The sequence below is a fragment of the Etheostoma cragini genome, chromosome 11 (genome assembly GCF_013103735.1).
Source record: "Etheostoma cragini isolate CJK2018 chromosome 11, CSU_Ecrag_1.0, whole genome shotgun sequence".
Lineage (NCBI taxonomy): Eukaryota > Metazoa > Chordata > Actinopteri > Perciformes > Percidae > Etheostoma > Etheostoma cragini.
This window is the reverse complement of record NC_048417.1, coordinates 5,707,696-5,722,560: the sequence shown is the minus strand read 5'-3', so window position 1 is coordinate 5,722,560 and position 14,865 is coordinate 5,707,696. Positions and strand designations below refer to the sequence as shown.

Here is a 14,865-nt window from a genome sequence, read left to right as displayed (position 1 = left end):
GGAAAGAACTTGAAAAAAATGTGACATACAATGAAAGAAGGTAGCTGTTGACACAATACAGCAATGTGAATCTATTTAATTGAGCTGAATACATGGTTAAACGTCATTTGCTCTTTCCAGTGTATCATCGTCCACAACAATCCAACCAATCGGCCCTGAAACGTCCCAGTTAGAGTGTAAATTCTTTGTAAGTCCTTACAATTATTGCCCAAAAGAACCAAGCAGGACATCCCTGTTACATGATTCAAATGTTCTTAAAATTTGTTCTTCTAGCTACACACTAAATATCAATTTTCAGCGTGTAGCTTGCTAGCTTGAGGTTTGTTGTTTCCCGAAACAAACAGATTTGCAAAGTGTCTTTGGTCCAGACTAGTCCTGCTTAAAGAAGCACACACATAGTTTACAGAAACATGTAAAGACAATTGGAGCCTTGAGGGGCCATGAAGTGGATTCTTAGTGGTAAAAGTGTGTGATGGTTTTCTCTATTGAAATTGTCTGATTGGATTTGTTTCAAAGTCAAGTACTCGGATTCCAGTTGTGTGCGCGTGTGTTTCAGATTACTGCTTTGAAGACACAGGGCCCTATCTTAACGATCTAAGCGCTAGTTTAACGATCTAAGCGCACGACGTGAAGCGCGTGGCGCAGGTGCGTTCAATCCACTCTTCGGTTTGACTGCGAAAAAAAGGGTCTGTGCGCCGGGTGCATAGTTCAAAGGCGGTTTACTTTGCGGATTACTTAATCATCGGTGTGTTTTGGGCGTACCATGCAATAAACCAATCCAGGGCTGTAGCTAGTATTCGAGTCAGGACTGTTTTTATGGTCCCAGATTTGTCTCGGACTCGCTGCTATTTGTATTCTGACTTGTATCGGGCTCGGCCAGTGGTCTTGCCAAATACGGCTTTTAATTTCGACCTAGTCCAAGTGTCTTTATTATGTTGATAATAATATTGGAAGGAAAGTGTAACACAGTTTAGGCGGGGATTGTTGTTTGGCTTTTCACAAATTTAGGAAGCTAGCGTAAGGTGACGCTACGCCGAAGTTTGCTTACGTTACGTTTGCTTGCGTTGTCAACATAAGTCCTGTGGCGTTAGTGCTCTTTTTGTACCATACTTTTAATGAATGAAATATTAAGCTTTGCTCCTATGAGATGCGTTCATTCCTCCTCATTTGCATTCATTCATGTCTTAAAAAGTCAGATTTGGCTTCTATAGTACATTCACTTGACAGGGATGATCCTGTTTTCCTGTCCTCTCCCTGCTAAAATTCTCACCCTGAAGTAAACCATTCATGCAGTTATGAGCATTAATCTTGTGTACATTATTAAATAATCTTTATATTCTGATTAATCCCTCTAAATTGTGTAATACCCAGACTGTGAGCTTGCACCCAACTTTAGATTCTTGAATAATTGGGTGCATTTTTTTAACAACTCTAGCACCACACCCTCCAACCTCCAGTCTCATATTTCACATGCAATATATTTTATGAAGTGAAAAATAATCCGGTAATACTCTCTTATACTTATCAGAATAGGCAGACACTAATCCATTTTGTCCTACTGATGAATGCTGAGAGCTTTAACGCTCAGACAGGATTTATTTCCTTTTTCAGCGAAGATAGAGGTAGAAAAGGGAAAACCCATGCTTTGATTTACAGAAACTGGAATTAACATTTTGCTATAATGTGATCTGACTCTGTGTGTGTGTTTGTGCTTGCTTTATCCAGTGTTACCCCTGTGCAGCAGGTGTAAATCTGATTTGAAATTCAGAAAAACCACGAGAGAGGTTGAGACACCAACATATTATTGTTATTGATAATGTGAATGTGGCCAATATGAGATTGGTGATGAGAAAAAAGAAAGTAACAAACATTTTTTTTTATTATCAATAATGAAAGAAATCAAAACTAAAAAGAACAACACTCGACCCTGACTTTTTTGGTTTGCTATTATCTAACATGGCTACCTCATACCTGGTAGTTTTCTTCTGGTATGAACTTGGTCTGGGTACCAGGTGAGCTGAGCAATACTAGAAGATGTAGTTAAAAACTGCATACCACTGACTGGTCAGAGATAAATGTCACTTATGTGGCACAGCACATCCTGCACAAAATGTTTATGTTTGACCTGACCACACTTTACACTGTACAGTCAACGAAGTGCAGACGTTCCTTTGTTTAGTTCTCAATTAGTTTCGTATTGCCAGACCTTCCTCCACTGCCCCACGGAGTTGGGTATGGCTATTCCACACAGCATTCCGAGATGGGGGGGAAAAACATTTCTGGTTTATTAGGATTTCTTTAAACCAATCACAATTAGGCAGTGCTAAGTGCCAGACGGCGCAACAGTGCCTCTGCAAAATAGCCTTGGGAAGAAACTTGTTTTAGTGGACCATGTTTACATTCAAAGGTTGTTTTAATCGGTTGCAACAAAAAACTCAGATTGGACAGATAGTCTAGCTAGCTGTCTGGATTTACCCTGCAGAGATCTGAGGAGCAGTTAACCATAGTCCTCAGAAATCTACCAGAGTTTAAAATTCCATCACAAAGAAAGCGTAAGGTTACGGACAACCTGACAATAAGAGTGACATCTGGCGGCACTGGAGCAAGTGGCGTCACTATAGTAATCAGCTTAGAAATTTACCTACACTGAAGGGGTACTATCTGCAGTGGAAAACAACACGTTAAAAGTACTGGTACCAAAATAAGAGATTTGAGGCAAGCAAAGCCGTACCATAGAGTGAAAACACAGCTTCTGAAGTTTCATGAAAATCTTGCTGATATTTCTCAGAAGGCCTTGTGTTTGACATAGCGAGATGTATTTTCCAAGGCCATGGTATACTACCAAGTTAAACAGATATTGATCATGTTAATTGTGCTGCTGCTAATGCTGAAGAAGGTCCTTCCTCTCCCTTCCAGAACACATACACTAATGCAGACAAGCTGCTGGAGGCAGCTGAGCAGCTGGCTCAGACTGGAGAGTGTGACCCTGAGGAAATCTACAAGGCAGCCAGGCATCTGGAAGTCCGAATCCAGGACTTTGTCCGCCGAGTCGAACACAGGAAGCTGCTGCTCGACATGTCTGTCTCCTTCCACACCCACACCAAGGAGGTGGGACACACAAACTAAACGACTGTTTAGCTGAAAATGTATTATGATGTTGTTTCCTCCAGTGGTACTGTATGAACAGAAAATATTCAGGCGAATCATTGATGAAAAACAACTAAACACAATCTATTCTAGTGAAACAAAGGAATTTTCCCACCCCTAGTAGTTGTAAGTGTTATTTTTAGGACTCCGTATTTTCTAACACATCAGTGTTGCAGAAGAAGGAGTATTCTGTGATAATGGATTGATTACACATCTGCTAAGTTGCCACTCTGTCTGTTTGCCCATGCGTTTGTCCAGCTGTGGTCCTGGATGGAGGAGCTGCAAAAGCAGCTGCTGGACGAAGTGTGCTGCAATTCGGTGGATTCGGTTCAGACTCTGATCCAGCAGTTTCAGCAGCAGCAGACGGCCACACTGGAGGCAACGCTCAACGTGATTAAAGAGGGAGAGGAGTTAATACAACAGCTCAGGTAATAGTACAATTCAAATAAATATTCATGATGCTAGTTTAAAGACTCAGGTAACAATAATAATATTTCTAATGTTATTAAAGAGAAAGAAGGATTAATAAAGCAGCTCAGGTAATAATATTTATTCCTAAAACGTCATTTAAAAGTCAAATGTATACAGCTACTTAGGTAATGTAATGATTACTAACAATATTGACACAAGCATATATATTCTTTTGTATTTGTCTCTCTGTTTATTCTTGTCGTACTATTACATGAGTTACTTTGTTTAAACTGTACACTACTAGCCGATCCCCTTTGTCTTTGAGATGGTCAAATATAATAAAAAGTATTGTGCTGTAGTTTGTCATGTTTTTCTATATTTCATTTAAAAAAAAATGATAGAAACTATTTAAAATATAATGCTTCTTTATAAATTCCCTTTATTTGTTCTGATTTGCTGTTATTTCAATATTCATCTAAATATTAAAACATCATAACATCATATAAAAAGAAAGTCCAGCACCTGTGTTTCATATACTCATCTCCTCAAAACATCTTTATGTTGTCAAAGCAGGTCCTCTTATGATAAGGGAGGTCTTGTGTTAGGCCGTGTGTAGTATAATGTCTCCCTCTGTCTCTTCCTACAGAGATGCAGCCATGTCGACCAATAAGACGCCTCACTGCAGTTCCATTGCACACATCCAGGGAGTGCTGCAGCAGCTGGACGAGGCTCAGGGCCAGATGGAGGAACTGTTCCACGAACGCAAAATCAAGCTGGACATTTTCCTCCAGCTACGCATATTTGAGCAGTATACTATAGAGGTAAGAGCGCAAGAGCGTGTGCTCCATCAGTATCAAAGTAGACTCAGACAGGTACTTGATTTTATTCTAACAGAAACACTTTGCTGCTCATTGGAAGCTGCTTTGGAGTACAGCAGGGCTCTGCTCTTGGTCCCCTGTTGTTAAGTAGAAGAGAGTGTTTAAAGCTATAGTGCTGTAGTGCTGTAGTGCTATAATGCGTTAATTCTGTCTGCCCCATGAGGAATTAATGACAACAAAACTGTCGGTGCGTCCACATGATACAAGTCTTACGTTATTGTGCACCACCCCCACCCCTCCTCCACGCAGTTGTTAGTAGCCAAGGAGGACACAGATGATTAGAATTATGATGGACTCTTCTAAAGAAGCAATTATCTTCACTCAAGCTTTTGCAAGGGAAAGTCCCCAGACCCCACAATCTTCTGAACATAGTCATACTGAGAAACACAGAGTTGTGCAGAGCTGATAGTCTGAATTAGTTTTGTATCAAATCATTTGGCAATGGCTTAAATGTAACGTGGACATTCATTAACATCAAAAAGTTACGCACTAAACCTTTAAAGGGGGCTGTAAGAGCTAATTAGATACAATGTTGATAGAAAAACCCCAAAAAACAACAACAGCCCCCACTGGCTTTTTGCAGGTTGTGTAGGTTACTGTGTCTCCATGTGTCTTCTGATCCCGCGCTTTCCTCTGTTTTGGCAGGTCACAGCAGAGTTGGACGCCTGGAACGAGGATCTATCCCGTCAGCTGAATGACACAGGCCGCTCCGGCGCTAGCAGTGGCAGCAGCAGCGGAGGGGGCGGCGCCTCCTCTGGCGGCGCAGAGGACATTGGCCTGGCTGAGCAGCGGCTGAAACGACACGCAGAGAGGAAGGCAGCCATGAACAACATGACCTATGAAGTGATGCAGCAGGGTCAAGACCTGCACCAGTACATCATGGAGGTCCAGGCTTCAGGTAAAAACACACAAAACCAAACCTTTGCTCTATGAGAAAGAAAATAGGGGGTAGAGATAGAGGTAGAGAGGGATGGAAGATTCAGAGGAATAAAGAAGATGGAAGCAAAGAACAGCTGTGTACTTTAAAATGAGCTCCCAGTGGGTATTTCCCACTATACCCTTGCTGTTGATTTCAAACTGGAGTTCACACCTGGCATCGTTATCAGAGATGTTCCTATACCGATACCAGTATCAGTAAAACTGATAGCGATATCCGATATTGCCTTAAATGGTGGTAATGGTATCGGGAACTACTAGAATTTATGCACCGATCCAATACGACTTTATAAATCCCTAAAGAAAATTTTAGGTAATTTATGTTCTTTTTCTGTTATAACTGACTGTTATCACTGACTGTCAAGCTGAGAAAAAAAAGATAAATTTCTTTGGCTTTTACTGTTTGTTTGTTCATATTTCACTTTAAATAAGAGTTTAACCTGTGCCAGACCAGTAACAAAGTTAGAAATCATATAAATGTAAATGTAAATGTGCTGTATTTATATAGCGTTTTTTCCAGTCTTAACAACTGCTCAAAGCGCTTTTACATCTACAGGAAACATTCACCATTCACACACATTCATACACTGTGGCCGGGGCTGCCGTACAAGGTGCCACCTGCTCATCAGATAAACATTCACACACATTCACACTCGGATGCGCAGCACAGAATATATGGATATCACATCCATACAAGGATCGTATACAGCTGTTAGAACATAATAAAAGATGTCACACTGGTATTGGATCAGTACTCGGTATTGGCCGATACGCAAGTTCAGGTATCAGAATCGGTTATGGGGAAGCAAAAAGAGGTATCAGACCATCTCTGATCATTATGCATCTAACGCGCTCCCTAAGTGCACTTTTGCTAAACAGAATAAATACACAGCCATGCAGCCAGAGAAGAGAAGACCTTATGCTTAAACTGTAAAACTTTAAAGCTATAGTAGCACTATTTTAAGTTAATGAAAGTCAACGTTACATTCAAGCCATTGCCAAATGACTTGATACAAAGCTGATTGAGACTAAAAGCTTCACAAAACAGTATGGCTTAAAACTTTACAAAATAATGTTTTTTTTAATCCATCTGTCCTTGAATTGATGGTTACCTGCAACTACGTGGAGCACAGAGCTAGCGTCATGTGGATGCACCGAGAATTTCTCATGGGGGAGATATAGAAAACTACGCACTATAGCTTTAAAAAAACTGTGTTTGCTAGGCTTGTTGTGCATTACATTACTGCTAGGCAGTCATATTCTCTAACACTTTCATTTGAGTTTGCACTGAGTGGGCTCACATCTGGATTTACAGCTGCACACTGTACATTGAAGGTGAAAGAGAGCCCTGATGCTTTGGCAAAACCATAAACTGTGATTCCAAAAATATAACATGTTGTGCGGAACAGGGAGAGAATTAGGTTAAAAAATCGTCACGGCAAAATCCTCTTACTGTGTGTGATGTTTGTGTATATGAGTAGGTCAATGCCGCTGCCCCCTGGAGTGATACATCTCTCTCACTAACACACACACACACTCACACACACTCACACACACACACTCTCTCTCTCTCTCTCTCTCTTAGACGCATACTTTTCTTTTTTTCATTGCTACTCAACAAATCACCCTTGCAGCTCAAACATTACATACTTTCTAACGTTAATAGAGTAATGCGTGTGTGTGTGTGTGTGTGTGTGTGTGTGTGTGTGTGTGTGTGTTTGTGTGTGTGTGTGTGTGTGTGTCAGGAATTGAGCTGACAGGGGAGAAGGACATGGACTTGGCTGCTCAGGTTCAGGAGTTGTTGGAGTTTCTCCATGAGAAGCAGCAGGAGGTGGAGCTCAACGCACAACACACACACACACGGCTGGAGCAGATCCTGCAGCTACGCCACCTACAGGCTGAGGTCAAACAGGTAAACACACATGCAAGCACCAGCTCGAGTGAAGAAGCTGAAGCCATTATCTGTGTCATTCACTGGGTGCCACTGAATTCTGCTTTGGAATCATCAGTAATTGCCTCCAGAAATCTGAAAAGTAATTTAGCTTAAACTGCATTTTTCCAAAAAGTATCAAGAGCATTATTCTGATCCTGAGCCAGAGAAGATTTGGAACATCCTAAAAAGGAAATAACGTGGTGCTTTAATGGAGCACAGTGGACTGAATTTAAATAAACTGAATCCAATTTTGGAATGAGTCCTCCATGTTGTTGACACGACAAGAGCAACACCCAGCTCCTACTCCCGGTTTTGCAAAGAAGCAAAGAAGCTGCTGCAGATGTGAATATGAACATGCTGGTGTGTTGAGACAGGAAGCACACTGCTGCTGCAGATGGATACAGCTGAATTATTTATGAGGTTTATGGCAATGTGCTAATAACACACACACACACACACACATACACACAAAGACACATTTTGGAGAAAAATGAAACGTTGACCTTTTATTTTTTACATAAATTGAACTCATATGTTGAAAATTATTTTTATTTATTACAGTTTTAAATTTGTTTTTGTTCAACTTTATTAGTGCGTGGCCTGTGTAGAGTATGTCTGCTTTTCTGCTTGTGCTACTTTATCTCTGGCAGACTATGCTGCCATCTACTGCACATCAGTTTAATAACATTCAGTCATTATGTTTGTCTTCTAAAGAGTCCATCATGTTGGTGTCTGTTTGTGCCCCCCATCCCCATTTCTGTCCCCCTGTCCTGCCAGGTGACAAATCAAGAATAAATAATAAAACAGACACAGGTGTATATTAAAACTTAAAAATCTTGTAAAAACTTGGAAAATCTCTTTGGCACGAGAGGCAGGACAGATTAAAAAAAGAAAGATTTAAGATATTTTTGGCCATTTTAGCTGTTGGGGCTGGGATAAGCAAAGTCAACGGACTTTGATAGGCTTAGACAGCTGTCATTTAAAAAGACTTCTTTGTAAGCCTTAATATAGCCTTACTACACAGCTAACTTCAATTGGGATCCTGTTGTCCGCTGAGCAGGCGCACATCAGAATTTACAGCTGCGCACTGCACAAGGAAGGAGAGAGGGAGCCCTGATGCTTTGGCAGAACCATAAACTCTGATGCCAACGTGTTGTGCGGAACAAGGAGAGAATTAGGTCAAAAAGTCATCACAACACATTTCTCCTCCTCGACTGGCCCACATTTGTGGGCAGGAAAAACAGCTATTTTTTAAAATAACACTGGTAAAGTTTTCTGAAGGTGGAGGTAAAGACGGAAGACCTTGGACACTGACGCTGTTCTTCCTAAATCTCAACAACAACTTTATGAGAAAAGTATTGTCACCTTCATGTGTGCTAACAACACCTGCGCACCAATAAGCTCTACATCCACAATATTCATGCTCTTCATAACAGTATGTCGGTCATGTTCCTCAGACTGTAGTGTTTAACCTCACACTGCATGTCCCGCTTTACAGTACCTGCATGTATATCATTTCTGTCCTTAACTTGTGAACTTTTATCACAATTAATGTCCAGGAGTTTAGACAGGAGATTTCCCTCCACAGAATACATTCACACAAGTTTACTCTGTTTTTTTAGAATAGCAGTCTTGTATTTTGTCATGACTTTGAACTTTTCTTACTGTCTCTCCATCATCAGGCTTTTTCTAAATCTCAACCAATCCCTTATCTGCTTCCACCACTCTTTCTCTCTCTCTCTCTCTCTCTCTCTCTCTCTCTCTCTCTCTCTCTCTCTCTCTCTCTCTCTCTCTCTCTCTCTCTCTCTCTCTCTAGGTGTTGGGTTGGATTCGTAATGGTGAGTCCATGTTAAACGCCAGCATGGTGAACGCTAGCTCCCTGTCTGAGGCTGAGCAGCTGCAGAGGGAACATGAGCAGTTCCAGATGGCTATAGAGGTACACACTCACTCTCACACACATCCTAATTACTGCTGCTAAAACCAGGCTTACTGTACTTCAGAAATAATTATTTCAGTATGCATTGGTTTGAATAGAATCAGATGATTGCGCTTGCTGACGCTAATACACACACTCAGTCTTTGATAACTGTGTGTGCACCGGGCTTGTCTAACACACACACACACACACACACACAGACACACACACACACAAAGGTTTGTTTGAGCATGTGTTTGTGTGTGTGTGCATGTGTTAGTCAATGCAGGGCTTTAAATAGCTGACTCCAGAAGTGTGTTAGCACTTACAGGGGTAAAAGCCTCTTGGTCAGCACTGTTCTATGACACACACACACACACTCTTTATTTTCACTATTTTTTTGGCCCAACATGTTCTTGCCTGCTTTCTGCTCCTGTGAAACTTTGATGTGTGTGTGTGTGTGTGTGTGTGTGTGTGTGTGTGTATGTGCATGTGTGTGTTTTTTCAAGATGAATAAGTCTTGGATCGTCCATTAGACGAATAATGAAATTCCTACATTTTAACAACCTTTTAGTTTGAGTATGTTCTTGAGTTTTGAGACAATTCTCAATAGAGTGCTTAATGTTGAAGAAAAACCTGAACGCAGACTATGACGTGACCTTTAAAATATGGTCTAACTCTTGCTGCCAATTTTTGCCATTTTAGCTCTTGGAGCTGAGCTGGGATAAGGAAAGGCAACTGACTTTGATAGGCTTAGACAGCTGTCATTTAAAAAGACTCCCCAAAACTTCTTTGTAAGCCTTAATAAAGTCTTGAAGTAATACTATTTTTATTATTCTTGAACAAAATATATTGCCTTTGTATTTAAAAAAAAATTGACAATACCTTCCACCTGTCAATAGGTTAATTCTGACTTGAAGGCATGCTGGCAGCTGGTTGGTGCATACCTACTCTGTGCCATGGTCTAATTAACTCTGGCTGGATGCTTTGACATTGGTTATTTCACATTATTCTTTTTTTTAATGTAGTACCTACTACACACTTAAATATGTTTTATAGCCATGCATAAAAACATTGCTCTCTTATCAGTGGCAAAAAACTCTACAGGGAACCTGGAAAGCTGAGTTGAACTAATGAGTCAGTGATTTTAATTGCTAGTAACTATCTCTCCTCTCCTCCTACTCTTCCTCCAGTCTCTCTTCCATGCCAACTCTCTTCAGAAGACTCATCAGAGTGCTCTGCAGGTCCAGCAAAAAGCTGAGGTAAATCCACGCTTTTTAAAACTCTTACTTTATCATTTACTGTAGTTGGCTGTAGCACACTTGTACGACTTACTTCGAACAACTAAGACTTTTACATTCCTGCATCTAGGAGATGTTAAGGGCTGACCATCGCGGCCATGTGGTCAGGGCTTTAAATTAAATTTTTTCATCACCAGCCAACAAGTAGTAGTAGATTTCAAGTTACCAGCTAATTAGATTTTCCTTTAGCCAAATTGAATTTTTCCAAACTTTAATTTCAGCTCCTCTGTTTCAGCATAGCTTGTAATCGATACCACGCGCTTCGCACTTAGCCGGCGCTTGGCTAGTAACGTTACAATGTTGGGTTGCCGGGTGTCAATTTTAAAGCCGTGCATGGATTACCCTCTGTCTCATTTTCTCTCTCCTCCTTCTGTCTTCCAGATGGTGCTGCAGGTAGGCCACTATGACCCAGAGGCCATCAGAGGCTGTGCTGAGAAAGTGGCTGTGCACTGGCAGCAGTTGATGCTGAAGATGGAGGACCGTCTGAAGCTCGTTAATGCCTCTGTGGCCTTTTACAAGACGTCTGAGCAGGTGCACAACAAACACACACACTCTCAGGGCAAGATGTACCAACGCCCAGTTCAGATGTATTTGTTTTGTAACGTGGGCGTAAAAGCATGGCAAGGTATGTACAAACAGGCCACACTGAGGTAAAAGCACAGACTGCCTGTCACGGGAACTGAAAATGGTAAATTACGCTTTTCCATGTCCTGCATATGCAGGTGTAAACCAGCCACAAGCAGGTTTCCACGCGGATGCCTCCAGGTGAAATAGCAGCAGTAATCTGAATAAGACGAAGACATAGGCCAAGGAGAAGAGCTGAAAGAATTTTGCCACAAAGATCACACTTTTTCAGTTGACTGAACACAAAATCATTGAGGTGTTTAGATTAAGCGGCAGTGCAATATTACAGTTACTGGAAGAAATCAAAGATGACATTTAATCTCTGATTTAGCATTCATTTTCCATTCCAGCAGTTGTTAAACTCCTTGCTACATTACAAATATTGGCATCAGGATCTTTTCAAACAGTCATAGCATCAGCAGTGCGAATATCTCAGTCTGCACTCACAAGTACTTAACGCTTTGCTACAGCACACTAGTCAATATATACATTTCCCCACAACTAATGAATTGCACACTATTTCCGGTGAAATATTACAGTATGCAAACACTTGACCCTATGCCGGCATAAGTACCCCAAAGTGCAATGCGGTAGTAATGACAACATTTGAAACGGACAGCAACCAAGCCAGCTCTCTAACTTCAAAAACGCTTTAATTTACATTTCTACAAATACAAATCTGGTATTTTGTCACCTGGGATTGTTGGTCTAGTTGCTTACGCGTCTCCAAGGGCAAGTAGGCTCTAAGGAAGACCTATGTCCACAGTGCTGTAGAGAAGGTGCAATGTACAATGTTGAGAGAGACAGTATTATAACTTGAGCTATTTAAATTAGCTGGATACATGGCTTTACCTTGCTCTTCCCAGTGTATCGCCTTCCCACCAAAACGTCCCAGTTAGAGAGGAAATACTGTAAACATATGCGTTGTAAGTGTTTACAATTATTCAATTCAATTCAATTTTATTTATAGTATCAATTTACAAGTTATCTTGAGACACTTAATAGATAGAGTAGATATAGACCACACTAGACCGCACAATTTACAAGGAGCCAACAGTTCTAGCAGTTCCCTCCAGAGCAAGCAACCGTATTTTTCACTAAAAGAACCAAGCAGGCTTGCCTTGTTGCACGATCCAAATCTTCAGAACTTGCCAATTTTAGCGTGCAGCTTGCTAGCTCAAAAGTTGTTGCTGTTTCTCGAAGTGAACGCGGTTTAATAACTACAACACACAGAACAGCGGAAGGAGAGGGACATCAGGATTGAAGCCACTCGTAGGATGTCAGGCAATTATTCTGTAAATGTCCTTCCGTTGATCTAGTGGTGCCACCAACTCTTTGTGTCTGTCCACTGTCCAGGTGTGCAGTGTGTTAGAGAGCCTGGAGCAGGAATATCGTCGGGATGAGGACTGGTGTGGCAGCCACGATAAGTTGGGAATGTCGTCCGACTGCGAACACCTCATACCTCTGATCAGTAAACACCTGGAGCAGAAAGAAGCCTTCCTTAAGGTGATTCATCTAGCATTATCTTACATCCAAAAACAGCATGCTACCAAAATGAAGGAAGTTAAATTACTTAGAACTGATCCAAACTCTCAGTTGGACAGTTTTCATTCACTTCTAATAAAATATGCAGATACAATAAGATAGAATAAGCCTTTATTGTCTCAGATCGGAGAAATTTGTCTTGGGCAGAAGAAAGAACTGAAAAACATACAGTAAACATGCATAAAACATAAGCATACATCTCATCCAATGTGTTAAATAAACATCTGATAAACCTCACCCCCCCCACCCCCTAACACTCACAAGAACACTCACACATCCTCCCCCTCACTTGACAGGATTTCATATATGCATAACAATTTGCACCACAATACTACTTAAACTGATATTATTTTGTACGAGTTTGTTGCCATAAGCACCATGTCCCTGTGCTCCAGGCGTGCACTCTAGCCCGGAGGAATGCTGAGGTATTTCTGAAGTACATCCACAGGAACAATGTGAGCATGCCTGGAGCCGCCGGTCACACCAGAGGACCCGAACAACAAGTTAAAGGTCAGTGCTGCAGACAATCTGAATATGATGGACCTTAAAAAAATAAATACTGTATTGCTGGAATTTTTATGAAAGCTCAAATATTTCTGTAAAGCCATGCTTTAGTTTTGTACAGATTTGAAGTGAAAAGGTAGATTAGTTTAATTAAGATAGTTGTGAAAGGTTGGTGAATGGCGGACCCAAAATGCAGAGGATAGTTTGATGATTTAATGAAACATAAAAATAAACAAAACCAAAGGAGTCCTGGAAAAGGCAGGCAAAAAGGTAATCCAAAATAAAGTCCAAGTAAAAAATAGAAACACTAAAACTAACAGGGAAGACTAAAACACAGGACTACAAACTGCAGGTGAAACACACACAATGATTGGACACAGGACAAGGGGAACACAAAGACTAAATCCAGAGGGTAACAAGGTAACAAGAGGCTGGGAAACAGGGAAAAAACATCAGGCAATCACAAGAGTGGGAGAAAAGACAAAAAGTAAAACAAGACAAGACAGAAAACCAGATCATCAAAATAAAACAGAAAATCAGACAAGACAAAACATAAGAAATGCCTACTATTGGCCAATAATATTGGCCCGCCAATATATCGGTCTACGTTCATTCACATATGTCATGTGGGACGTATGGAACAGTGTATACATATAAAGCTCACAGGGCCAGGCGTTTCCAACCTCTGGTTGGTTAGATTGTGTTGGATAAAACTGCATTGGATGCGATATCGAACCGATCGTTCAGCCCTAGCCGGGAGCGTATTTGGGGATATTTGGGAGGAAGTGCATATTTAATGTAATTGTGTGTTTTTTGTGCAGCCATTCTGAATGAGCTGCTGCAGCGAGAGAACAGAGTGCTTCACTTCTGGACATTAAAGAAACGGAGGCTGGACCAGTGTCAGCAGTACTTGGTATTTGAACGCAGCGCTAAACAGGTGAGTGTGTGTGTGTGTGTGTCTGTGTGTTTTGGCTGGATTTTGGCTTTAGGGTAATGTGAATCACTAAAGGGACATCTGGTTAATTTTATCAGGGAGTGAGTTTATTAGGGAATATAAGGAGATTGAGGATCAACTTTTTCTGTTGAAACAAAGTGTCTCCCCTGTGTTTGTGTGTGTGTGTGTGTGTGTGTGTGTGTGTGTGTGTGTGTGTGTGTGTGTGTGTGTTTGTAGGCATTGGATTGGATCCAAGAGACAGGTGAAGTTTACCTGGCCACACACACGTCACCTGGTGACAGCAACGAGGAGACGCAGCAGCTCCTCAACGACTTCCGTCACTTCAGACTAACTGCCAAGGTACGCTGTGTGTTTAAGCAAAGGTCGGCTACTGGCGGCTTTATAGAGCCTCAAATGACCTGCTGGGAACATTGAGTCAGTAATATATATAAACACTGTATCTCCTTGAAATATATTTAGACTTGACAGATTACTGACACTCATGTAAACTTTAAATTATACTTGTGTTTCTTTGCACTCTATACTCTGCACACTGATACATGAGGGTTATCTCAAAAATAATTTATGTTTAGTTTTTTTAAGATGAAAATACTTAATTGAGTCCAATTATCTTAGTATAAAAATATAAGTATATTCTGTATTACGGAATGTTATATTGGGAGTCAGAACATCAGATCCTGTAGTATCTAATGTGTGTGTGTGTGTGTGTGTGTGTG

At 41.0% G+C, this 14,865-nt stretch overlaps 1 protein-coding gene across 3 annotated transcripts in view; it reads left to right on the top strand.

The window, feature by feature from the left end:
- Positions 1 to 14,865, top strand: part of kalrna (kalirin RhoGEF kinase a) — a 105,702-nt gene that overhangs the window by 20,291 nt on the left and 70,546 nt on the right. For 2 of the 3 annotated variants that reach the window (XM_034885099.1, XM_034885100.1), the window contains exons 14-25: positions 2,917 to 3,108; positions 3,406 to 3,575; positions 4,205 to 4,379; positions 5,082 to 5,334; positions 7,118 to 7,284; positions 9,122 to 9,241; positions 10,414 to 10,482; positions 10,903 to 11,052; positions 12,502 to 12,651; positions 13,086 to 13,200; positions 14,016 to 14,131; positions 14,366 to 14,488. In XM_034885099.1, coding sequence (XP_034740990.1) covers positions 2,917 to 3,108; positions 3,406 to 3,575; positions 4,205 to 4,379; positions 5,082 to 5,334; positions 7,118 to 7,284; positions 9,122 to 9,241; positions 10,414 to 10,482; positions 10,903 to 11,052; positions 12,502 to 12,651; positions 13,086 to 13,200; positions 14,016 to 14,131; positions 14,366 to 14,488 — 1,800 coding nt within the window. Of the gene's footprint in view, positions 1 to 2,916; positions 3,109 to 3,405; positions 3,576 to 3,674; positions 3,687 to 4,204; positions 4,380 to 5,081; positions 5,335 to 7,117; positions 7,285 to 9,121; positions 9,242 to 10,413; positions 10,483 to 10,902; positions 11,053 to 12,501; positions 12,652 to 13,085; positions 13,201 to 14,015; positions 14,132 to 14,365; positions 14,489 to 14,865 lie in introns of those variants that run through there. The other variant, XM_034885101.1, reaches the window with a different exon arrangement.